General features: G+C 44.5%; 1 protein-coding gene and 1 pseudogene across 4 annotated transcripts in view; both read left to right on the top strand.

Annotated features, from left to right (window-relative positions):
- The window catches only part of OLFM2 (olfactomedin 2), a 200,420-nt gene that overhangs the window by 130,091 nt on the left and 42,975 nt on the right, over window positions 1-27,354 (top strand). For 2 of the 4 annotated variants that reach the window (XM_028721179.2, XM_028721176.2), the window contains exon 3: window positions 21,852-22,010. The exons of 1 other annotated variant lie outside the window; for it this stretch is intronic. In XM_028721179.2, coding sequence (XP_028577012.1) covers window positions 21,852-22,010 — 159 coding nt within the window. The remainder of the gene's footprint in view (window positions 1-21,851; window positions 22,011-27,354) is intronic. One more of the 4 variants, XM_028721178.2, reaches the window with a different exon arrangement.
- Window positions 9,092-10,612, top strand: LOC144326855 (uncharacterized; annotated as a pseudogene).

Raw genomic sequence — 27,354 nt, 5'->3', positions numbered from 1 at the left:
CCCAAGACTGTATTTTGGTGAGGGTGCTGCACATTAGACTGGTTTCCTTGCAGCACTACAGGTCTCTGTTGAAGCATCTTGTGGTGTAGATTTGCCTTTAGTGACAGCATCCCACAAATCAGGCTGCTGCAGTCACAGAATCAACCGCTACAAGATGTGGAGATGGTTACTAATCTCTGTACGGTATGATGTGCCTGCTGTCTATGCTCTGTGAGTTTTCACTTCTTTCTGCAGGGGGTAGAGAAGTCAAGTATCAGGCTTTGGTTCCATGACTCCTGTCTGCAAACCCTCCAACATTTCTCTTATGAAAATAGGGAAGTCCCTTTCTATAATGATAATTTTACTATTTATACCTCATGCATCTTACTGGGTTGCCCCAGTCACTCTGGGCAGCTTCCAACCTATATAGAAACATAATAAAACATTAAACATTAAAAAACTTTCCTATACAGGATTGCCTTCAGACGGCTCAGGTGTCGGATAACTCCAACGTTTCTCCAAGGAAAATAGGGATATCCTAAGAAAAAGTGGGACATTCCAGGATCAAATCAGAAACTGGGATGGCTCCTCTAAATCAGGGACGTCCCTGGAATATAGGGACACTTGGAGGGTCAGTGTTTGGCACTTCAGGATGGTAAGTTATATTAGGGCTATCTGCTGGTCTGGCACACCTACAGACTTGATGGTTTTCCCTGAGTGTGCAGCTGTGCTAGCCGAGCTGAGCTGACCCTTCCTCCCCATGGCAGCAACTGAAGGCACAACTAGGACACGGCTGGCAGTGAATTGCCCTGGTCCAGAAGTTGGCAGCAGAGAAGTAAGTAGAGCACTGAAAAGTGCTTTTAAAAAATCTCACTAATCGCTCAAAATATATTTTTAATATATAAAGTATATATATATTTAAAGCCCACCATCATCTCTTCCCTGGTTCCATACCCCTGGACCTTCATATCTCTGGCCTGATGAAAGGTTTTCTATTCTATCAGTATTACAGAGGCAATTAAGAATACATCTTTCATAATAGCTAGCTGATCCCTGATTTTAACATTTTTATGTGGTTTTAATGGTATGGTTTTATGTAAACTGCTCTGATGTTTTTTTAATGAATGGTATATAACTATTTTTATAAATAAATATATAGCTGTACTGAGACAGACTCTCAAGTTCAACCCTCTTGTCAGGTTTCAGACTTCCAAATGTTGGCAGCCCTGTGGCATCATGGGAAACTCTGCCTTGTGACATCACTCAGCCTTTGTTTGAGTCTGCATGTACACGCACACATATGATATACATAAAATATTCTTGAGAAGGGGAGGGAAGCAGGGAGAATGAAGCACCCCTGCCCAGCCGTCCCATCCCCCCCCCCACCTCTTTACCTCCCCCAAAGTTCTGAATTGCAAGCAAGTGGCAAAGAGTGCATTGCAAAAATGCACTTTTGAAACAATGACCTTTAGATGTTCTGAGTGGAAAGCTCTTGCACTTGATATTTATTTGTTTTATCTCAGCCTTTTGTTGCAAAGGGTTATGCATTGCTGTTTCCATTTCCACCTGGGAAGCCAAGGACATCCTGCCTGGATTGGGCAGCAAGGCCAGTGTGAGTCACGAACAAGTGTATAAATGATCCTTTCTCCCCAACCCCCTCACGCTGCAAATGTATTCTTTGCTCCTGCCATTTAGAAACATTTGATATTTAATTAACTACTCCGGTGGGGAGGTTGTAGTTGAGGCAGGAAAAAGAGCTGTGGGCAGCCATGAATGCTGGAGGGACACTGAGGGATCAGGAAAGAAGAGTAATGGCACCCTGGAGATTATCGTCTCCTGGTGGGTTAAAAAATTGGACTTCCTGCCCACATACCACCTTACTTGCTGCTGCTGTTTCCTTGCCTGTAAATTATCAGAGTGGGCAAATAGATTTGGAGCCAGTTGAGAGAAGGGCCTACAGGGTTTTCAGAAAACAACACATTCAGCACCCTCAGTTCCAGCAAGCGACACTTCTAATGAGGTTTGGTCTGGCCTGCAGGTTTCCCTTTCCTTTTTAATTGGACAGAGTGGAGAAAAGGCTTCAAAGGTCAAGGATGGAAGGGCTCCTAGGGATGGCAAAGTCAGATGCAAACAGAAACAGGACAAGAGGAATAACTTGACTCCAACTCCCATCAGCCCTAGCCAGCATGGTCAACTCTCAGGAATGATGGGGGTTGTAGTCCAGCTGCACCTGGCAGCTGATAGGTTGCCCAGACCTGCTCTGTTTTTTTCTACAATGTCTTGAGGGAGAAATGAAATACTTCCCACCATCCTTTTGGGCATGACTGTTTGCAAGCACACCATTTCCCCAGCACTGTTTATATTGCACAGGTAGATGACACACCTCTTTCAAATGTGCCTAGAGAGGCACTGCTGAGAGTCCCAGCTACAGCCATGGCTTCAGTGACTTGTTGTAGGGCAGGGGTCAGCAAGGCTTACCGGGCATGGGCCGGATCAGTCCCACGGAGATCCTCCGTGGGCCGGACTGGCGCAGTGCGACACCGGAAATCATGTCTGTGCGTGTCTGCGGTGCCGGAAATCGCTTCTGTGCATGGCCAAATGCAAGAAATCGCGCCTGCACTGAAGCAATTTTCTGTATCTGGACATGCGCAGAAGCGATTTCTGGAGCCCCCAAACCATGCCGGTTTAGCACAGTGGGCCAGTTAAACGTTGTAGGGCCTTCTCTGCGGTTTTGGAAAAAAAGCTCAACAACTTTTCTGTCCAGATTTTTCAGTGTTTGAAATATGGCAGTCCTAACCAAAGGTACACCACTTGTCCCCCCTGCTGATGCCTTTTCAACTCCTGCTGAGGGCAAACTTGTTCTGTCTGGCCTTTACGGATTGATGCAATTGCTGGCCTATTTTGTTTTGTTTTTTTGCTAGTCAATCAAGGTCTGTGAGTTTGAGAATTTTGTGGTTTTAATGTTGCTTTTTATATTGCATTTATTGTGATCCTTGTACACTGTAATCTGGGTATTTGGTATCCAGTTAGCTAACTATTTAGGAAAATACATTCTGGGAGTGGTTTTTCTTTTCTTTTCAGGATGGTGTTGTTAGAATTAATTTTCATCCTTAACAGGGAAGGGTGTTAGTTCTTATCCCCACAAGCACCTCTAGCTATTTTGATTCCATTTTCATATGTTTTTATTGATCCAGAAAGAATTGAGTTTAGAGTGGAGGCATAGAAAGCAAGGAGACATGGTGACTTCCAAATAGCAAATTCTTTGAGCTATTTCGTGCCAACCCTCTCCCTCCCTCCCTGTTTTATGAGAAACATAGGATTTGTCTTAAATATACCTATTCCCCCCCCCACACACACTAAATTGCCTTTTAAAACCTTTTATGGCTCACAAAGCCCTGGATACGGCACATTGGCTTTATCCTGGCTTTTATTGATAGTTTTTAATGCTGGTTGTAATCTCAGCCTGATTCCTAATGTGTTAAACCAGACTCACATCACAGTGTATTGGAAGGCAGAAGGAGGGACAGCTGCAACTCCAAAGGACAGCTCTTCAGAATTCTTGTGTGCATGACAACTGCAGGGGACGGGCCTAACTCAGGGATAGTTGTATGAAGTGTCCAATTGGAGCTTGTTTGGCCAGCTCATGCTCTAGGCAAGGGTGGGCAACCTGTGTTCCTCCAGGTGTTGCTGTACACCTGCTCCCATCAGCGTCCAGCAAGCATGTCCAATAGTTAAGGATCATGGGCACAGCCTGCAGGATCTCCCTCACACCTTGATCTGAGGAGGGACCCTATGTTTGTACTTTGCCAGACTGAGGCACTGGAGCAACTGGGGTGAATGGCCTCAGAAATCTCTGTGAGCGGGTCATTGACCACTTTGCTATAGTGACAGATATTTAAACAGTGTATGCCGCAGTAGTGGGCCAGTGGCATGGAGATTCTCCAGGGCCACCTCGCCTTACAATGCCTTGATCTAAGAAAGGATCCTTCCCTGGAGGGAGACATTGGGGTAGCAGAGAGCAGCCAGCACATGGATGGAGGACCAAACAGCAGCAGTGGTTAGTCCTGTAGTGAGGTTGGGTAGGGAGCACCAGTCACCACTTGTCCTGATTCATTGCCTGGAATGAATGTCTCAGCTTGCCCTAATGGGGGGGGGGATGGAGGGGTCTGTAGGGTAGATCTTGCAGCCTAAGCCCTTGGCTCTCCTGTGTGTCTATTGAGCTTTCTTGGGACTGTGGTCATAGCAAGCAAATGCAGTGGTTGCAGATTAATGCAGAAGCCTTTCATGGACCTCTGAATGTGGTTGGTCTTAAGGAAGGAAATTGTAGTGATCTTCAAAGAGCAAGGATTGTGATCTTCCATGCAGCAAAGCTGAAGACTCCCCGTACCCCAGTGACAACCCAGCCCAGTCCCGTCCAGCTGGGGAAACCAAGCCGGATGGGCGGGGTATGTATGAATAAACAAACAAGCAAACATTTATTATCACGAGCCTGCAATGCCCCCACCACAGATTATCAGTACCGGAGAGACCTGTTTTTCTCAAAGATTTTTCTGCCCTCTCCTCCCCCCCTCCCCCACTGCCCCAAGATAACATATTAGGTCCCTCTGGTATTGCCTTTTCTTTTTCCCATTTTTGTATTTCATCATTTGTTTTAAACTTTTAGCACTTAGTTAGTTTATAACTCTAAGAGATCTCAGTTGATTCATTGCATGAGTTTTAATGGCCTCCATCTGCATTCATTTGCCTATGAATAAAGCCATTGTTCTAAAGGGGGGGGGACAAGCTTTGTGCTTTTGATTATGTGCATATACGTCCAGAAGGCACCATCTCAGAAAAGTCACTGCCTCCTGAGAGAGAGAAAGGATTGTCCGTAGCTTAGTGGAACAGCCTATGCTTTGTCTGAAGAAGGTCCATGTTCAGCACCAGCATCTCCAGGGAAGGGCTGGAAAAGAGCCTGCCTGAAACCTTGGAGGTCTACTGGCAGTCAGTGGAAAGTAGGCTTGGGGAGCCTTCCTGAAGTTATTGAACTACAACTCCCATCATCCCAGGTCATTGGCCATAACTGCAGGGGCTGGTGGGAGTTGTTATCCAGGTACATCTATCTAGAGGGTCAAAGTCCGTTCCCCCCCCCCCCACTGGTGTAGAGAATACTAGACTAGATGAGCTAGTGGTCAGACCTTGTAAAAGGCAACTTCTTCCCCTGTTCCTAAGGAGGAGAAATGCCTCTTCTAAGAAGGCACTAAATACTTAAATTAAAGGTGGCAGTGTTTTTAAAAACCTGCTACCTGATTAACTGAAGCATCTTTTTAATTAGTCAAAAGACGAATTATACTAAGTGGTGTCTAGTCTTTAAGGTGCCACATGGATTTCTTGTTGCTGCAGCAGATGAAACAGCACAATTCTCTGCAGGTCAAGTACTCAGAAGTAAGTAACCATATATCTTAGGGTTATGGGTTCAAGCCCCATATTGGGCAAAAGATTCCTGCATTGCAGAGGGTTGGACTAGACGACCCTCATGGTCCCTTCCAATGCTACAATTCTATGATTCCATTGAGTTCAGCGGGACCTTGTGAGGTAAGTGTGTACAGCAAGGGTGAGGAACCTGTGGCCCTACAGGTGTTGCTGGACTCCAACTGCCATAATCACTGACCATTAATTATGCTAGCTGAGATTAATAAAGAAATAAGCAAATCATGCAAATGCAAAACTGTAGAACAGCTTCCTGGAGTTATTGTTCCCCCTTCTCTTCTTTTCAGAGATGTGCTAAATTAGAATTGCTTTCATTTGGTGTCTGAAAGGAAAGGGACTAGATGGGCTTTTCTGGAGAGAATATTCCTGACCCTAAGCATCACTCGCATTATGTCTCCTGTTTCTGCCACCTTTTTCTACCCGTCTAACAGAGGAGCTTCTATTCATTGCATTCATATCTCACCTTCACGGAGCTCAAGGTGGAGTGCACAACAACCCTGCTAGATTGGTTAGGCTGAGAGGCTGTGACTGGCCCAAGGTCACCCAGGGATCTTCATGCTGAGTGGGGATTTGAACCCTGGTCTCCCTGCTCCTAGTATAACACTCTAACCACTACACCACACTGGCTTGTAAGAGGAAGAGAGCCTTTCACAATGATCTCAGCATATAGGAGTAGTCAGTACTTTAGTTATCCTGGACCCAGACCATTAAAGGCCTAACATTTTAATTGTGCCTGGTGTACCTAGGTGCAGTGTCTCATAGAGTAGCAAGTCCTGCTACACAATCTCACTGCTGTGTTTGGGAGGGACCAGCTATATTCCTACTATACTCCCGCCAAATGCTTCTCACAAACAGCCCTGGCATTTGCAGGAGTCTAGTTTGGAAGTGAGGGAGACAGTCTGGAAGACTGTGGCAAGTTTTCCCCTTCCCTAGGAGAGGGTGCAGCTTGCACACCAGCCAAATTATTCCTTTTATTATTATCATGTGTGTGTGTGTGTGTGTGTGTGTGTGTACACAAATACATACATACATACATACATACATACATACATACATACATATTCACCCCACCCCACAACAATAAATCATAATTTGGTGAAATGTCTCACTCTCACACGTCAGAATAATAGCCAGAAGTGTCCTATCTGAAGGAGCCTTCTGGCTGTAGCTAAGATATCAAGGAATAACAAAAGTGATTCTATTTTCCCATTAATGCACACCTTGTTTCTCTTCCTCCCTTTCAATTTGTACGTGTTAGCTTCATCATAAAAAGAGCTGTGCCGTGTTCTCTGCAGCCAGTTCCTCCGCTTTCCACACACTCTCTGTGCTGAATGTCAATACATCCAATACTTTGTTCTCTCTCTGTAACATCTTTTCTTTTTATTTTCTTCTGATTTGTTTGTTCCTGACCTATACAATAGCATACAACCTTTTTCTTTTTAAAAAAAAGATATTTATTAAGATTTTCAAAATATTACAAAATGAAAAAAGAAAAAAGAAAAATACAAAATAAAAATAGTTAAAAACAATTCCATCTTTCCATTACTTATCTTTCATTTGCTTGTTTCCCGGACCTCCTCACACCTCCCTTTTTTGTATTCCAGTTCAATTTGTTAGTTCAGCAAATCCTTTCCCTCTTTGTTTGTCCTGGTCTTTAATCTTAAAGTATTATAACATTAAATTTTTACCTGTTAATAATCCATTTTTTCATATTCCTTTATAGCATTACAGCTAAAAACCACTTAACTTCTTATCCAACATCATTCTAACATTCATTAATTTTACAGTATTTCTGTAAGTAGACTTTAAACTTTTTCCAATCTTTTTCCAAGCATACAACCTTTTTCTTTCCTGCCCCTGCCACTCCTATTTCCCTCAGTGAAATCATGACAAAATATTCATTTTAATTATTGTGGATGCAAATGCTTTGGTTTAAAGCAAGTTATCTTCGGGAAAAGAGAAGTAACAGAGAAGACATTTCATATAGAGCAGGGCAAGAGCAGGAGATCCTTTTGGAATACTTTATTTAGATTAGTAGGAACTGGGAGAGGCTGCTATAGACTTTCACAGGCTGCCTGATTTTACCCAGGGGTTGTAAGTGTTCTCTCCTCACTATTTACTATCAGGAGATAAAAAAGCAGCTATATGTTTTATTTTCTTTTGACAGAAGTGGATGACATTTGCAGGCATATTTGCTCTTGCCATATTACAGGCAAATAGGCCCAGGGGCATTTTTGCTGGTCACCTTTGCATTTTTAAAAAAGTGAACTTCTGTAACATTTAGGGTAGAATTGAATGAAATTTTCAGGTGAGGCCACCCCTTCTGAAGACTCAAATCTTGCCAGATTTCAGAGGTGGAGAACCTGCAGCCCTCCAGATGTTGCAGGACTGCAGCTCCAATCATGTCTGGCCATTTGCCATGCTGGCTGAGATTGGAGTTCAGCAGCAGCTGGAGAGTCACAGGTTATCTATTTGCTTGAAGGCGCCAGGTACGGACCCTTCCTTTGTCGTCTGCTGCATTTTGGTACTGATGAGAGAAATACTCTCTAATAACTCCTCCTCTCAGGTGTGAGTAGTGGTTGTGGTAGAAGATCAAGCCTGAGCAAAAGGCAGCAGTGTGCAGTTGGCTCTTGTCTAGCCCAAGAGAAATCATTTGAGATGACATGCACAGCCCTCCTTGGAGAAAGTCAGAGAGGCATTTCTTCAGAGCAGGGAGTAGTGAGAAAAACGTGCCTCCTGATGATGCAGCATAACATAGCTATAAATCTTCCCTTGAGCACCAGCAGGGCTCAGGTGACAGTGAGGTCACTGCTTGACCTTGGCGAGGATTGAAATACCTGGAAGGGAAGAGGGATGGGTCAGAAGCTGCCTTCTTCATAGATCTGCACAGCAGAGAGCTCAGCTTGAGCTGCTACCAATTCAGAGGAATAGTGCAGATGGGTCACCCTGGCTTGTTTATACCATCAGGATGCCATAAATGCCGGTGATGATTCAAGGTTGATGTCCTCAATCCCCTCAGTCCTCACCTCTTGTTTACACAGAGAAGTCCCCACGGCTGGCCCAGGCCATTTGGGTGCAAGAGGCAGAAAACACAAGTGATGTCTCTTCCTCGACAACTCAGCCTTACGAAAACAGACACCGCCCTCCTTTTTTAAAAAGCCATTTATTTCCATCACACTCTGTGCCTCTTTAAACATCACTTTTACAACACAAAATCATTACATTTTATGTAGCAGAATGAGTGGCATGTGCAGGTGATCAGAGTTAAATTAAATTTAATCACAGCTTGCTGCCCTGTAGCAGCACCCAAAATCAGTTGCTTGAGGCCGAGCCTCATGACAGGGACCAGCAATAGAGCTGGACGAGCTAATTTTAATTTTAGTTTTTGGTCTGAAGACTGCATTCGCCCTTGGCCAATCTTCTGAGGGCTGCATGATAGCAGTGGGTGTGGCGGCCCCACTTTCCTGCACACACAATCTCATGTATACACATGGGACACACACAGCAACAACACCCTTGGCTGATCTATGCAAATCATCTGAGGAGGATTTTTGCCATCTCCCCACTCATTAAAATGATTGGTCTGATGTGCAGAAGCCCTCTGACCTCTTCTGAATCAGGCTGGCCTATGGGCTGCACAGTGTTTGGCTGCCCAAGTCTGCGGACAAGAAAGGGAAGTTGTTATGTACTAAGCTTGGATCCTAGACCAATAGGCAGGCAGGATCCTAGAATGCAACAACCTGATTGGCCTGCAGGAGCAGCCCAATCAAGCTCCAGGAGGGAAGCAGAATCATCCAATCAGACAGGACGCATTGTGTAAATAATGTATGTAAAGCTTGAGGTTTGGGGGGAAATCCATTCACTGTTTTACGATCTGCAATAAAGAGCATGAAATCACTATGCGACTCCAAGTATATTTCACTGGCAACAAAGGTGGGATCCCACTGAGCTGTCCGCACACCGCAGCCGCCACTGGCAACACCGCTGCATTGCACCACGCATCCAGGCTACTGGGACCCAAGGACCCAGAATGGCAACAGACAGCAGCTTCACGTCATTTAGCCCAGCCTCAGGATACTGGGAAGGATACTCCACCCATTTCCAGTTCCTCCTGAAGGCAAAGGACGTCACTGATGTAGCCAAGAAGTGGGCGACATTATTCAGCATCTATGGAGAAGAAATGTTCGAGATCGTCCGAGTTCTCCTTGCACCCGCAAATATTGTGACCATTCCCTACAACATGGTAATGGAACAGCTGAAGGGGCACTTCTCACCACAGCCCTCAGTGGTAGCATGTTGCAACGCCTTCTAAGCAAAGCAGCAGACCCCCGGAGAAACAATAACCGGGTATGTGACCTCCCTCCACCAGGCCGCCCGGCTCTGCAACTTCACAGAGCCGGAGAACATGCTCCGCGACCGCCTCATCAGTGGCCTGAGGGACGAGAAGCTGCAGTGGCACCTTTGTGCCAAGAAGGACCTGATGTTCCAGGTCACCCAAAGGAGGCCCTGGCAACTGAAGCTGCTGAGAGGTCAGTGCAAGGATTCTTGCCGAACTCGTCGTCCCAACCAAGGGTGCACCACAAGGACCTCACCGACGACTCAGAATCCAACAGGGAGGACGTACACTGAGTGCAGCAGCACACACAAGCTGCACATCCACCACAACAGCCTCGGACAGAAGAGGAGAACTGCGCAAGCTGCGATGAGAGCCATTAGTGGAGGACTTGCCATTTCCGCAACACAAAATGCCGACAATGCAGAAAAGCGGGACACATCGCCCGGGTGTGTTGTGCCCGGCCTGGCCAATGCCTCACATCAGATGGCCGACCCAAGAGTCCCAGGCCCCACGGTCCAACACACCAAGGCAACTCGATGGAGATCACAGACCGTCAGGTATACCAGTTGCCTCATTCCAATGCAAAAAAATTACATTGAGGTACAGATAGAGGGAGCCCCGTGCTGCATAGAGCTTGATACAGGCTCAACCCTGTCCATAATCTTGGCACAGAGATTAAGGAAATTGTGTCTCAGCGGTGGCCCCAAGCTTAGGCTGGCCCCATTCACCCTCTGGTACTTCCAAAAATGCAAAGTCCCCACAATGGGGGTGGGAACCTTCAATGTACAATATCAAGGGCAGAAGCAGCAGTTAGACTTGATTATGGTCAAGGGGTTAGCTTACTGGGGTTGGCGTGGTTTGGGCCACTGGGGCTAGCCATCACTGGGGTGAACTGCACCAGCTCCCACATGGACATGGATTGGGTCAGGGACCAATCACAGGAGGCAGGAATGCAAGAAGGGAGGCATTGACCTCCTAAAGCTGCTAGGGCCCAAGGTTGATGGTATTTTTCCAAAGTGATACAGTGACTCCCAAGGAACAAGAATCAAAACCAGCTCTTAGAAGCTCCACCTGGGGTTGATGGCCTTAAGACAGGGTGCCAGCTGGAAAAGACGACAAGAGTTTCTTTTCTTTTCTTTTCAATTTTTTTTATTCATTTTATAACACAAATAAAGAACACAAACAGAAAAACAAACAATACAAACAAATTCTTGTCATATCCTTATTTTTCTAAATATTGTTAAGTGGGCTTCCCCAAGTCCCTCCTATCTGATTTTCATTTTGTTTCATCTTTAGCAGTTTACATATATCATAATTTCTAACCCTCTTTTTTTTTTTTAATCACACTTAAAATAACTTCACATTTTATCACTTACAAATAATACTATTTTAAAATACCCTCTCTTCTACTTCTAACCCTACAGCCTATATCCACTTCCAAAGCTATTTTAAGATTTAAATATTAACATATTTTTGCAAATATTTCTTAAACTTGTTCCAGTCTTCTTCCACCGTCTCTTTTCTCTGGTCTCGGAGTCTCCCGGTCAGTTTGGCAAGTTCTATATAGTCCATCATCTTCATCTGCCATTCTTCGACAGTTGGTAAATCTTGTTTCTTCCAATTCTTCGCTAACAATATTCTCACAGCTGTTGTGGCATACAGAAAAAAAAGTAATATCCTTTTTGGGGATTTCATCCCCCACTATACCAAGTAAAAAGGCTTCTGGTTTTTTAATGTGTTTTTCGACACTTTTTTCAATTCATTATAAATCCTTTCCCAGAAGCCTTTTACCTTAGAGCATGTCCACCACATGTGGTAAAAGGTTCCTTCTTTTTCTCTACATTTCCAGCATTTATTATCATGAGTATGATACATTTTTGCTAGCTTCACTGGTGTTAAATACCTCCTGTTCATCATTTTCATCAATTTTTCTCTTAATACATTACAAGCTGTAAATTTGATTCCCTTTCCCCACAATTTCTCCCAATCCACCATCATGATATTGTGCCCCACATCCCTGGCCCATTCAATCATTACAGATTTCACTTGTTCATCTTTCATATGCCATTCCAGAAATAAGTTATACATCTTAGATAGGTTTTTTGTTTTTGTATCTAATAATTCTGTTTCCAGTTTGGATTTCTCTGTTTGAAAACCAATTTTCTTATCCATTTTAAACACTTCATTTATCTGGATGTACTGGAACCAATCATCTAATTTATTTTTCAACTGATCATAAGATTTTAATCTAAATTGGTCCCCTACTTCCATCAGAATATCATTATACTTCAACTATGTTTCTTTCATATTCAAACTTTTATGGGTCTTAGCTTCCAATGGTGATATCCACCTGGGTGTTTTCCTTTCTAACAAAACCTTGTATCTTATCCAAACATTGTTCAAAGATTTTCTAATGATATGATTTTTAAATCCTTTGTGAGCTTTTATCTTGTCATACCGTAAATATGCATGCCAACCAAATACATTATCAAAACCTTCCAAATCTTTTTTTTAAAAAATGATATTTATTACTTTTCAAACAATTTCAACACAACACTACAAGAAAAAAGAAAAAAGAAAAAAGAACAATACAAATACAATACAAAAACACTACATACAAAACAAAACAAAAACAAACAAAAACAATTTAAAAACACCTCAAACATTTTCAATATCCTATCTTTCATTCGCTTATTTCCAACGACCTCCTCACACCTCCCTTTTTGTATTCCACTTCTATTTATTGTTTCAGCAATTCCTTTCCATCTTCCTCTGTTTTCTATCCTATAATTATCTTAACACATTCTTGCCTTATTTTTTCCTTTAATTTTCTATTAATCTATTTATACTTAATTCCTTATAACATTTCTACTAAAGCCATATAACTTCATTCCAACATTCTTCTAACATTCATTAATTTTACCATATTTCTGTAAATAGTCTTTAAACTTTTTCCAGTCTTCTTCCCCCGACTCTTCTCCCTGGTCTCGGATCTTGCCAGTCATTTCCGCCAATTCCATATAGTCCATCAACTTCGTCTGCCATTATCCAACACTTCAGTGCTTTCAAGAAGCAGCCATTCTCTCAGCCAGCAAAAAGCAGATGGTTCACAACAAAGTTTAGGGGTCTGGCAGGGCAAGTCCACCTCCTTCTTTGGCATCCATCAATATCTTCAATTTTACTCGTGGCTTCCTGCCCTGCCAAACAAATCTAGAGACGTCCCTCTGCCACCTCCTAAAACAATCCATCCCATCCAAAGCTTGCAATGTTTGAAACAAAAGCAACATCCCCGACAACACAGCAACCCTCATCCCCACCACAGCAACTTGGCCCAACAATAACAACTTCAGATTTGACCATATTTCCAAATCCCCCTTCTCTTCAATCCAACGTCCTTCACAGTTATCCTTGAGTAAATTCACATTTCTGGCGGTCATACTAACCCCCAAATACCTCTCTTTCTCGACCAATGTTAGTCCTGTCTCCTCTTGGAACTCTGTCAAGCTTTCCTTTTCCTCAGGTAGGGCTCTGATCCTCAAATTCATCTGTTTCTCTTTAAGTTCAATCATAACAAATGTCAGCTTATGTTCATCAAGTTGTCCTTGTATGGATGGGACTCTCTCTCTCTCCAGTTGAATTGCTTTAAATTCAGCAGCAAGGGTTTTCTCCTTGACTTCATCCGCAGTTTGCCGTATCAGAGTAGATTCCTGTATCAATTTCTGGATGGTTTCTGTATTGGTGTTCACCTTTTGTCCCAGATTATTTAAACTTTCTACCATTAAGTCTATTTTAATATTTGCAGCATCCACTTTCACATTCATCACGTCTGTTTTCTTGTGAAGCTGTTCCAGCGAATCGTTTATTTTCACTAATACGACCGCTAAGGCCTCTTCTGTCGACATTCCGTCTATTTTTTCCTTTCCATTTGCCATAACACTTAAGAGACTCAAGGTCAATCCCAGAGTCTCGCACTTCTTTATCTTGCAGCTGGAAATTCCCCTAGCCCAGCTCCTATAGAGCAACCAATTTCAAAAGTTTCCACTAGGGGAAACAGTTTCTATTTGTATTAGTCAGTACTGTCCTCTTTTAAACAATGTTCCAATAATCCAAAGTTAGTTTGAGTTTTCAGTTACTTTTACTCCTCTTTAAAAGCAGCCGGAGACAGTAGAAACAATGTATTCTCTTATTTAGCTACCTGTCAATGAACGTTCTAAACGCTGTCAACAAACATTCCGAAAGACATCGATCCTGCTAGCAGCCCGTTTCCAGGGTCTGAGCGGCGGTATTTTAACTCTCTTGACTCTCTCCTACAGGCATATTCAGTCCACCACTCCCCCCCCCTCTTCTCCTGTCTCCAAAGGGGGGGGGGGTTAGTTCTTTGCCGATGGAGATTTAGTCTTTTTACAAAAGGGTTTCCAAGACTTCAGCTTGCAGGCTCATTGCTTTAATTTATTTACAAAAGGGGAGGCGGACTTCCTGTATTGAACCTCCCCGTTTCGATGCCAAATTAAACGTTTAAAAATCCAATTCTCCCACTTCAGCTCTACTCACGAGTAATTACTTTAGAATCCAATTGTCCACAGGAAAAAGTCAGTGCTCTCCGGCAACAGCTATGCGGCTTCGCTCCGTGGAAGAAGCAGACGATTTGAAGCACCACGCCACTCACCCCACATCGCTCCGGATCCCCGAAACCGGGTTTCCCCGCGAGTAGGGGAGGTGCAAAAGGTGCCCGCCGAATCCCACGTTCACAGGCTTCTCCTGCCTGTGATTTTTATGGGTCTCTGCCTTCGCCGTGGCGGTACAGACCCAAATTCCCACGGGGCAGATTCCTCCCGATCAGAGGAATTCTGCCATTACCGGAGGCACCAACCCGGAAGTCTCCAAAACCTTCCAAATCTAAACCATCTGTATCTTCCAATAAGCACCATTCTTTCAACCAGCAAAAGGCTGCAGCTTCAAAATAAATCCTTAAATCTGGCAGGGAGAAGCCCCCTCTCTCTTTCACATCTGTTAATAATTTAAACTTAATTCTGGGTTTTTCCCCTGCCAGATAAATTTAGATAATACCTTTTGCCATTCCTTAAAACAATTCAACTTATCAATGATAGGAAGTACTTAGAACAAAAGTAACAACTTAGGCAATACATTCATCTTTATTGCAGAAATTTGGCCCAACAAAGATAGCTTCAACCTTGTCCAGATATCCAAATCTCTTTTAAGATCTTTCCATAGCTTTTCATAGTTATCTTTGTACAAATTCATTTTTTTTTGCGGTCATATTTACACCCAGATATTTCACCTTTTTCGCAAACTTCAGCCCTGTGGTTTCAAGAGGACAAGAGTTTCTTGCACCTTGAATTGTTCTGTGAAAGAGGGACTCTATCTGCAGATGCAGCATTTACTGGGGACAGGTGCTCTGTCTACACATGTGGTTTTCTTACTTTCTGGGTGGCACCTTGGCAATCAAATAGCCTCAGGTGCTGGGGGGGGGGGGGAGTGTGGAGTCCCAGCTGAAATAAAGCTTGTTTTAGCATCTCCAAAAAGGCTTGGACACAAAACAAGCAAGCCAGCCTATCCTCTGCCACCAATATGGATTTCAAGGTCACTTTCAAGTTGTTGTTACTTTAGACATTTGTTTGTGTGTTTTAATGACTGCTTGTTTCCTGTCTGTATCACAGAAGGGATCCTTGGGCAAGCTGTGTTTCCTCTCTTTCTGTCTTGGCTTTTTGTACACAAGTGTGCATGCAAGGAAGGAAGGAAGGAAGGAAGGAAGGAAGGAAGGAAGGAAGGAAGGAAGGAAGAAAGAAAGAAAGAAAGAAAGAAAGAAAGAAAGAAAGAAAGAAAGAAAGAAAGAAAGAAAAGGGAGGCTGGAAGCTGATTAAACTTTTATTACAACATGCTGCAAAATGCCTCTTAAATAGCTCCCTTCAGAGGCCCCAGCCATAGCCATAAAGTACCAGCAGGGGCTATGTTAATAAATAAATAACCATTGAAAGAACACTACTTGCAATCTAGTCTCTTTAAAGCCCCCAAAATAAAATTACTTTACTGTTTATGCTGGATGAAATTGAAAAAGCTGGGAAAGGGGAGGAAAGTGCCTGGTTTGGGTATAGGAAGGTACACTTGAGTGATTTAGGGTGTTTGTGGTGGAATAAGGCAAATAATCGCTGGAAGTAAGTTGAGAGAACGTGTCGTTTTTGAATGCTGAATGTGCTGAGGGAGGCCTGTTCCTGACAATGTTTATATAATTGCCCTAAATATGCTTTGCAACCCCAGCAGAGGGTGAGAGGGCTGGTATCCGAGTGTAATGGAATAAATGATGCTTAAGGTTGCAAGGCTTGCAAAGTAGCCAAAATCCACTCCAAATAGTAAGCCAAGAAATGAAGAGTTGACTCAGAAACAAGAGAGTCAGAGGAGAGAAGGAAAGGAGGTGGTGAGGGTCAAAGGGATGTAGGGAGGCCCATTTAGGCATCTGTGGACACTTTCCCAAGTGGTACTAAGAAGCCCCTTTCCTTTCCTTCTTACATTTATTTCCTGTGCTTCTCCCATCATGGACCTCAAGTGGCATGGATGGGCAGTCTCCTGTCTGGGCACTGACCAGACTTAGAGCTGCTTAGCTTCAGTAAGGCCACTGTGATCCACTTTGCACTGAATACTAAGACAACCTATGCCTTGGTTTCACCCTCAGGGTGGTGTTTTTTGTTTTTTACATTAACTCAGTGTTGTTGACTTATGCATGGATGGAATTCAACATCACACAAATTTGATGGTTCCAACAATGTGAGCATTTCTGCTTGCCAATCAGAATGATCTCCTCTCCTCCTGAGCAGTGTTCTGGGGGTTCTCCCACCCCACCCCAAGCCAATTTGGGGTGGGGTGGAGGGATGAGAGGAGACGAGAGGGGGAAATGCCCCATTGCATTAGTGGGACTTGTGCTGGTTCCTGCTAGTGCAACTATTTAGCTGAATCCAACCCTAAACAACTATGACTTAAATGGGAACTAAGTTGCAATATCAGGCAGATAAAAGAGCTTTTACAAGCATAAGTACCTAAGGACTGCTGTTGGAATACTTCCCTGAACTTGCAACTGTTTTGACAATGTTCTACTGGGCTTCAGACCTACAGTAGGTGTGTCTTCTGCCAGGAATTTCATCCGTGCCCACACTGCTGCAACTAACTCTGCTAGCTGTTTGTTCAGCTGGAACTGGTGCAGTTGGCTGACGCGCCAGCCGAGACACCACACACAGCCATTGAGCAAGCAAATTGCATTTGCAAAATATCTCCAAACAACGACTCTTAACCTGGGGCTATGGACATTGTGCTGCCGCGTGTGACGAGATGAGAAAGGAACTGATGCTTGGGAGGAATACAGTCCTGGGTTATTTGGGGATCAGAGGAGTTTGGGTTTCCTCCTTCACCTGTGCCAGCAGGAGGTGAGAGAACCAAGACATTCAAACATTTGAGTTGGTTTTGGAGTTGCAGAAGTGCATGCAGCAGATCACACCCCAAAATCTGCCAACCTATCAGAGGAGCTGGTTTCCTTTGATGTTTTGGGCCAAGTCCCACAGATGAGATTATTCTCTGGTAATAGAAGCCAAACCCCTCCAAAAGCATGCACAACTTGGCAGGAGTCAGATATGGAGGTGTCTGATCTGACTTGCCATTTTGATGCCTCTTGTCCTTTGGCAGAACAGTGAGCACCTTTGGCAAATTCTCTAATGCAAGCAGCTGCGGAGTCTGGACATATTGTGGAATGGCAAGAGGGACTCCATCAATTGTTGTTTGGGGAAGTGAATGGAGTAGTATTGATTTAGTACTTCATAGACCAGAAGGTCACAATGGAGCATGGAGGTTACTTTGTTGTTTGTCGGAATTTAAAATGCCAAACCTATTCAAGCTGGCATCTCCAAGGTCACTTGATTTCCTAGCCCCCATCTAGAGAAGATTAGTCACAGTTCAGTCCCATTCGAAAGCAACGAGACTTAGGTCAGTCACATAACTAATTTTCCCACTGATTACACTGAATGTGAACATGTCTTTCTTTAGATCAGGGAAACTACTGAAATCATGCTGCTAGGAGAGCTCAGGCTGAGGATTGTGGAGATTCTTGCTAAACTGTGCTCTTTACAAAACAATATTTTGGGAGTTTGGGATCTGTATCTTCAGATTTTTTTGCCTACTTTCAGTCTTCAGTGTTCTTCCTTGCATTGCCTCCCTCTGCTGGATTAATGAAGGCTTTTTAACACACACACACACACACACACACACACACACACACCACACCCCTAATGACTTTCATCATGACAGGATCTTTTCCCCCTGTCACTAAGTAACCACTCAACCTTCTTTAGAGGAAGCTATAAAAGAGAATTGAGGTTAGCAATCCTATACTCACATTACCCCAGTGGGGAAGATGCAGCACCTCCACACTGGTGGAATGGCTCCTGCACACTGTACATGCTCAGCCTGAGATAGGATGGGAAAGCACAGAGGAAAATCCCCAATCAGCAGAGATAGCCACAGAAACGTAGTCAAAGCCCACCAATTGGGGTTTTTGCATGTGACAACACAGACATGAGATTGGAGCCAGTGAGCACATGACCATAAGGACCCCCCCCCCCCAGCACACCTGAATTGCACAACCCACATTCCAATGCCTAAGTGCCCCTACTGCAGCCCCAGTGGCAAAGAAAGCTATGGCCCCATTCCTGAAAGAGTCCCTTTATGACACTCACAACCACCATTGTGTAGCAAAATACATGTAGGCAGTGCTTTTTTTCTTTAAAAAAATGTTTAGGGGTACTCTCATTTTGACTCAAGAAAATTACCATTTTGTAGTTCAAGTACAAAAATTCACAAAATGTTTAGGGGTATGCGTCCCCCTGCATCCCCCCCCCCAGAAAAAAGCACTGCATGTAGGGAAATGAGAAGCCACACAATGCAGACCTGCTGCATAGATTCTTTGGGCAGGAGACATACAGAAAGTACAAACAGCCCAAGGAAAAACAATCTTTTGACAAGGGAGCAGGTCAGGCAACAAGGCAAACCACAGTTACACACTGACCACAGCAGCTCCCTGCATAGGATGTGGGGTTGGGAAGCAGCAGGCATAGGATGTGCAGAGGATGTGGGGTTGGGAAGCAGCAGGACAGTGCTGGCTCCCAGCCTCTAGAATGAGATGAGCGCACAACCCTAGAGTCTGTCAAGACTGGCCCGTACGGGCAGGGGTACCTTTACCTTTACCTTTAGGCATGAATTTGAGCCCCACTAAGGGGAAGGAGAAGCATGACTCCACTTGCCTTTTGTATGACTAGTCATCTCGGAGGAAAAAGAGGGAGCTCCCAGGACTCGGACACACCACTAGCAGCATAGGGCTATCCTCTAACCGCTCAGCCACAGTAACAGGCGGGAATCATACCCACCATGGGGCCTTTGCCTCTCCCCACCTGCAACACACACACACCATGCTGTGATGTTCTGAGTTTCCTCACCATCTGCCATCAGCAGCCAATGATAGAGATCAGGGGAGGGGAGCATGTGGCCCACCAGATGTTGCTGGATTCCAACTCCCAGGATGGCCAGTGGTCAGGGATGGTGGAAGCTGATATCCAGCTGGAATAACAAGTGATGTGATTGCTAATTTTATAGATTGCTGAAAGCTCCAAAAAAGCACAAGAGAAAAATCTCCTTCTTGAGAAGAGTGCAGACCCCATTGCTGCACACATCTGCCTTCCTAAGGCGGTTTTGTTCAAGTTTGCTTCCCCTCAACTAGGCTGACTCCATCTATCATCATCATCATCATCATCATCAATATCATTATTAATTACATTTATTACCAGCCCTTCACCAGCAGATCCCAGAGCAGGTTGCAAGAAAAGCTGGAAACAGTTGTGAATAGAGTGGGGCCCTACACATCTCAGGTAAAGAGAGGTGTATTCATCTAGGGAGGAAGGAGGTTGCTTGGTTCACGTTTTACCTCTGGGATGGGGAACCTGTGGTCCTCCAGAAGTTGGTAGGCTCCTCCAACTCCCATCAGCCCTAGCCAGGTTGGCCAATGGCCAGAGATGTTGGGAGCTGTGGTCCAACCACAGCTGGAGGGCTTCAGGCTCCCCACCACTAATGTAGGGCACACTGATCTGGGTGGAACCCAGAACATGATATCAGGACAAAAGATGAACTAATGCACAGCTCCTGGTTTAGTGGTAGCCTCACACTTCAGGTGGTGGCTGGCTTGCTTTTGAGACCAGTGTGTTTCCCTTCCTCATCAGCAGACTCCAGAGGGACTGGTGCATGATACAGCTCTATCAGATGTGAGTGTGTTGCCCCTCTCCTAAAGGCTACATACAGGATGGGATGAGGCTACATACAGAGAGGGCTCCCCCCCCCCCCCACATCGAGGGCAGCCTTACTCAGCCACCTCACTTTAAAAGATCAGCTTTGATAGCTTATTTCTCTTTCCTCTCTACCCCGCCCCAACTCTAATAAGTATTCAATTCAGCCTGGTTACATTATCATTCATATTTCATGGGTGCAAAGCAGGGGAAAGGAGCTTGAATTCCAGCTGGTGTACCAGACTGCCGGTTCCAGCTCAAGTCCCAGAAGAGAAGACTCCACTGTATGTCTGCCGAACCAAGACTGTAAATCAATTGCAGTCTGTAATGTGACAGAGGTGCTCAGGAATACTTGGATAGAGGGACCTGGCTTGCCTTTGCTTTTCATATTCACACATTCTGTCTGTTGATTGATGCTGGGGGATGGGGGCCTGTGGCCCTCCAAACGTTGCTGGACTCCAGCTCCTATCATCCTTGGCCACTGGCTACTCTGGCTGGGGCTGATGGGAATTGGAGTCCAATAGGATTTGGAGGTCCCCTCATCCCTCATCTATATGCCATATTGTTGACCTCATGGCTGGAAACGGCAAGTTCCAGCAGAGGCACCTGAACATTTGCACCCCAAATTGCTTTTAAAAACATAGCAGCAACATAAAATACAGAATATATGGGATGATTTCTTTTTAAGACCACAGGATTGTGGCCATAATATTTTAAAGTATGGAATTGAGGGAGATACACAAGATTGGATATGATTGTAGTTATCTTCATTACAGCAGTTAATAAATAAGGACCGATTTTCTAAACACTTATTTTCTTGCTCATTTTGCTTAGATTTTAAAAAGTGTGCACACACGAAAACCTCATTAGTTTTGCATTCAAAGCAATCTCCCTAATTTTTGTCAGCCATTCTGACCTCTTTAGAGGCTCAGCTGAGGGAACACCTCTTAAATAAAACACAGAACCAAGAGAATTACAGCAGATCCAGTTAGGGACCCGGTTTATTAACTATTGCAATAGGTCAGCCTTGCCAACCAGTTGCTCAACAGAACCAGTTAGAAAAGACTGCCCAGAGGCAAATCAGAAGAAAGCTTATGTTGTAGTTCAAACACAGCAAACAAAGAGTCCTAAAACCTCAAACATTCTTCGACATACATCAAGAAAAGTTACAGGTCATGGGATGATAAACATGTATGGCTCCATACTGCTATCTGCTCCCCCACAATTACCTTGGGGTGCCCCAGGTGCCCAGGCATTTGGGTCTCAAATGTCCTACTTTATCAGTGTTTCCTTAGCAACCAGACCTTTGACGGGGTTGTTGACATTTCTGTCTCTCACTTCTCCTCTTCCCTGAGCTATCTCAGGAAGCTTCAAGGAGATGTTTGGATTTACACCCTGATACTAACTAGAACATCTTTGCCACTTTCAGGGTTAGATGGGGTTTCTTCTTTATAGCCTAGAGAGCACAGGGGTTTTAAAATGTTATAAAATGTCAGTGATGCATTCTATCTTTCTAAAGGTTAAGTACCATTAATATTTGAAACATCATGGAATCAAAATATCTACCCCGGGTTTCTGATTCTTATGTCAGGGATACCTTCAAGAAGAAGACCCACTCCCTGGTTGCCTCCACCACCACAAGCTCCTCCATCTATCTATTCCCATGTATAATACTCTGCAATCTGAACATCCTTTAGGTGGTGTGTCTTAAGTTTCTTTTCCTTTTTTTCATTGAGCAGGTGCAAAACATCTCCCAGTCCATGGAGGTGCTGGACCTTCGGACCTACCGGGACCTGCAGTATGTGCGCAATACTGAGTCACTAATAAAGGGGCTGGACTCCAGGCTGAAAGTGGCCACAGAGAGTCAGAAAAATCTGAATGCCAAAAGTTTCCAGGTAACTCTTCTGCTTGGCCAAGTCCTTCCTGATCTACATAGTCACTATCTCTGGAGGGACGTTGTTTGTGGACTGGTTTTCTGATGCTGGTGGGTTCCTAGAGTATTATTTTAATTGCTAATGTTGCTGTTTGAAAGCCAGTTGAGAATGAGAAGGTGTTGGATGGTGTTTATCACATATGCCTGATGGAAGCAGGTGTGGCCCTTCAGAAGTTGTTGGACTACAGCTCCCATCATCCCTTACCATTGGCCATGCTGGCTGAGGCTGATGGGGGTTGGAGTCAAAGAACATTCAGAGAGGTGCAATTTTCCCATTGGGGAAGAATAAAATAACAAAGAGGAATAAATTCAGCTTGCAGTCTTCAACTTCCAGCCTTCCCTTTTTAGTTAGACTGGTAAAGGTAAAGGGAACCCTGACCATTAGGTCCAGCCGTGGACAACTCTGGAGTTGCAGTGGTCATCTCACTTTATAGGCTGAAGGAGCCGGCATACAGCTTCCGGGTCATGTGGCCAGCATGACTAAGCCGCTTCTGGTGAAACCAGAGGACTGCAAGGAAACACCGTTTACCTTCCCACCGGAGCGTTACCTATTTATCTACTTGCACTTTGACGTGCTTTCGAACTGCTAGGTGGGCAGGAGCAGGGACCGAGCAATGGGAGCTCACCCTGTCATGGGGATTCGAACCACCAACCTTCCGATCGGCAAGCCCTAGGCTCTGTGGTATAGACCACAGCACCGCCCGCATCCCAGTTAGATTGGTACTAAGTAGCAAAAAAAAAAAAAAAAAAAAAGCACATTATGTATTCCCCTCTCCATTGTAGCTTAGGAGGGGAATGATTTTGAGTAGGAAATCAGGTGGAAGAAGGATTGAACACACCTTTTAATAATAATAATAATAATAATAATAATAATAATAATAATAATAATAATTATTATTATTATTTATTTGTACCCTGCCCATCTGGCTGGGTTTCCCCAGCCACTCTGGGCGGCTTCCAACAAAGATTAAAAATACATTAAAATGTCACACATTAAAAACTTCCCTGAACAGGGCTGCCTTCAGATGTCTTCTAAATGTCAGTCTCACAGCCACCTGAGGCTACTCCATTGCATGCATTGCATGCATTGAAATTTGCACTTCTCCAAATATTTGCCATGCAATTCTCTGAACATAAACACATATCTATGCATACCAGTGCATATAATAGTGAAAATAGCACAAAATATGCTTTATATTACAGTGTAGCCAAAGGAAAGAGGCAGGAGCTGTGCAGCCTTGAGCCTGACAGCTGCAGCAGCCAAGGCATTGATTAAATATCAGAGCAGCAGCCAACAGCTTGGTTAGTTTTAGTCACAGTGTGTAGGCAGTGGGGCCCCAGGGGCTGCTGGTAACCCAGCCAATGGATCAGGAGTACAGCCCAGGCACCCCTGCTGGGAAATCAGGGGACAGTGAGAAGAAATATGGCAAAAGAGGGAGGGGCAAACTGGGCATGGTTCCTACTCAGCAGCTGCTGGAGAGTGAGGTGGCAGTTTGGGGGAATGACCAAGTGCTACACAAATTGGTCATAATAAAGTGATTGATTAAAAGAGAATGAAGAGGGCAGAAATGGAGTGGTGATTTCTATCAAAGCACTGATGGAAAATAGCCCAGCCCCATCTCTTTTGGGAAGAAGCAGAAGTAGAGTGACTTATCCAAAATGGAAAAGAAAAACACCTCTCAATGCATAAATAGATAGAAATAAAAAATGAAGCTCCGCCCCTGGATGGCCAGTGGCACTTTCGGGGTCCCATTGCCACATGCATACACTTAGTCAAGGAATACAAGCTCAGGAAACACCGTGCCAAAGTATTTTATCAAAAGTATTCCAGGATTTGAGTTTTCCTTGATGTGCAACAATAAAAGAAATGCAAGAGATGCAATGAATGAGCCAGCCACAAACAAACCACCCTGTCTTTAGAACATCCTCAGCAGAGATGGGTACGGACCATGTTTTGAAAGTTGCTGTGAAGGGAAGGCTATCTGGGACTTTGGGGAAATGGTAAAAATCACCATTACAATGTGGAGAATAGTATCTGTGCATTTTGACTCATCTTGTGTCTTACAAATGTTAGAAACGTATTGTTTAAGTAAAGGTTGAGGATCATGGTTCATGCCTAAGAACCACACCTTTGGTTAATCTAGTCTAGCATTACAGATTATGACTCTCAACTGCTCTCTTTGGTCTCAGGCATGAGCCTTTCCCATAATCTACCACCTGACAGCAAGGATTGAAAATGGGGCCTTCTGATGCAAAAGCATGTGCTCTGCTGGGCCACAGCTCCCATCACCCCTGTCCATTGGCCATGCGGACTGGAGTTGATGGGAGCTGGAGTCCAACAACATTTGAAGGGCAACAGGTTGGGGAAAGCGGCCATAGGCTATCCCTCTAAGACTCCAGACTGCCTGTGCCAGTTTCCTTGGTAAGGTTTGTATTGTGGCTCGTAAGGTTCATATTGAACTGTCAAGTGTGACATCATCAGATAAACCTTACATAACATAAATATTTAAAAGAAACTTGTGCTTTGCATAGAGGCAGCTGGGAAGTTAATATGTTCAGATGTATATGTTCCATAACACCTCTTTCTTTGGGCTGATGATGAGGCTGTACCTCCAGCCACAACCTGAGAAGGGTAACAGCCATGCTGGCCACAGTTATTTGAGCACTTCAGCACCATGGACAGCAGAACTCTGGGAAAGCTGACTGTAAAAAGTTGTCCAGTGAGGCCAAGCTATAAAGGCAGCTGTCTCAGCAAATGAAACTGATCTGTAGAAAATGTAACTTGAAAAAAAGAGACATTGCACATACTTTTGTAAACCAAGAAATCTTTAATAAAAAAAGACATTAAAAATAAATAAATAATAAAACGGAAGTTGAGGCAAGGTATGCCAGTGCAGCAAATCAGCCAACCAATTTTCATTTTCTTCCCCATGGATGCTCAATGTCAGTGGCAAAGAAAAAGACCACTTTACAATGCAATTCTTTGCACATCTACTAAGAAGCAAATCCCATCGAGCTGAATGGGACTCACTCCCAAAAGAATTTCCTATGCAGTCTTATGGCAGCCTTATTGAACAAGTCTGTGTCTATCGTGTCTCATGGCTGATGCTTAGCAAGCCATAGGACTACTCTGTGTATTATACAGAGAAAAACCCACATTCACCACTGATCACATGCTCGAGGGGGAATGGTAGCCAGTCACTGTTCTCCGATTAGCGTACCTTGATTGTTTGCAGACATGCATCTGCCATGTTTGCACATTACACATTTAATTAGTCACACTTCTTTGAAGTCTCTCAGCCCCACTCACCTCACAGAGTGTTTGTTGTGGGGGAGGAAGGGAAAGGAGAATGTTAGCCACTTTGAGACTCCTTCGGGTAGTGATAAAGCGGGATATCAAATCCAAACTCCTCCTCCTCCTCCTCCTCCTCCTCTTCTTCTTCTTCTTCAAATGCCCACCTGAAAGATATGAAGTGGTTGAATAACACCAGAAGTGGTTACTGACTGTTTCTGGGTCTTTTAGAAGCAACTAGCATTTTTCCTTGGCGGCAGCAATTTCACGTTGGCCTTTCCCCAGAGTCAGGGCATATGCTGCAGAAGGTGAGCCAGGGAACTGATTGCTTTGCCTTGGAGCTGGTTGCTCTTGGTACTCTCTGTTCGCAGACGTAACTCATGAATCAGCCAGAGGAGTATCACATTTGCAATTAAAAAACCAAGCGAATCAACAAGCCCCCTTTGCCTCCCTCCAGGCACCTGTGAGGAGGAATTGGTGCTCCTGATAAATGAGCCCAGGCCATCCATATTCTGGGCCCTTTGCCATTCAATTACCTTTCCTGGTAATTTTTCAACCCCAGCCAGAGTGATTAGAGACATTTTGCTGAGAATAATGGGCCTCTGGTGTGTGTTCATGTTTGAGAGTGCAGCAGTGAGCCAGAGAATGCCATGCCATCCCAGAGACAGCTGGGATGGGGGTGGCCCCTTGGAAGGTCTCTTGATTAGACAGCTGGCCTGCTGGGGTCTATGATTCCCTTCTAGATCCATGTGCCAACATTTGATAGGTCCAGGTGCATGCTGGGTTATGATCAGTTCAGGGCTAGCCCTTGACCAGTGGGCCACCTTGATGAAGCCGAGCTCCGTGGGGGGAAATGTACTGGTTTCTTGGGTCCCAGAGCTTGGAGCCCATTATGTTTATAAAGATAGTGGCTTTGGTTCTCTGAACAAAGTCACCTCAAGAGTGGAGACCTGGTCAGCAAGAGTGTCTTCTGACCTTTCTCCAGTTCCTCAACTGGTTTTTTCAGTGCCTGATTGATGCCCAGCTCAGCCTTTTGGTTGGTCTCTAAACCTATATAAACTCCTTTTGCCAGCTCAGCCTGCACTGAAGTTCTAGCTTATGCTGCTTCAGTGACTTATTATCTTTTACTTCAGGGTCATCCTTTCTACCTAGATATCATTAACCTACTCCCTCTGCTGCTTTCACTTTCTATCTTCCTATCCTCGGGAACATAGGGAGCTACCTTATACTGAGCCATGTCATTCATTCATTTAGTTCAGTGTTGGCTACACTGGCTAGTAGTGGCTCTCCAGGATTTCTGGTGAGGTTCTCTCCCAACTCTCTCCCAGGATGCTGGGGATTGAACCTGAGACCTTCTACATGCAGAGCAGGTGCTATACCCATTGAGCTACAGGCTTTCCCCTTGAGCCTGAGTGCTACTTCACCAAGTGTTGGCTCCAGTTTTGGTGGGGGAACTGGTCAAGATGCCCTTGGTCCAGGCACCTCCCTGGGCCCACCTCCTTACCATTGCTCACCACTGCCCATTGTTTGTCCTTTCCCCCTAGGTCTGATTTGCACTTCCACCTATATAGAAGGAGAGGGCAAGGCTGCTGCTCTCTCTCCTTGGTCATGGCACAGCTCACATGCTGATAGATAGGTAGCAAAAGCAAGGAGGAAGAGGAGGAGGGCAAAGGATCCCTAGGCAGAAGGTTGTGTGTCTCAGCAGGTGCCCAACTATGCTGACCCAGCCCAAGGTCTAGTCCCATGAAACTGTTGTTCAGGTGGATTCTACTGACCCATCCATGTTGACATCAGTGGAACCACATTCCGTTCCCCATGGCTACATGGTAGCCAGACTCCTGACACTGGGTGTGATGGTCTTTGGCTTAAAAAAAAAGAAAAAGAGGATCAGTCTGTTGAAGGCCAACATTCATGATAGCCTATTGGACCCATCATGCTCCAAGGCAAGATGTCTGCAAACAGGGGATGAACAAGAAGGAAAGGCCATAACTGCTTTGGCGCCTCCCAACCTTTT

The sequence above is a fragment of the Podarcis muralis genome, chromosome 2 (genome assembly GCF_964188315.1).
Source record: "Podarcis muralis chromosome 2, rPodMur119.hap1.1, whole genome shotgun sequence".
NCBI classification, from domain to species: Eukaryota; Metazoa; Chordata; class Lepidosauria; order Squamata; family Lacertidae; genus Podarcis; species Podarcis muralis.
This window is presented reverse-complemented; position numbering and strand designations above follow the sequence as displayed.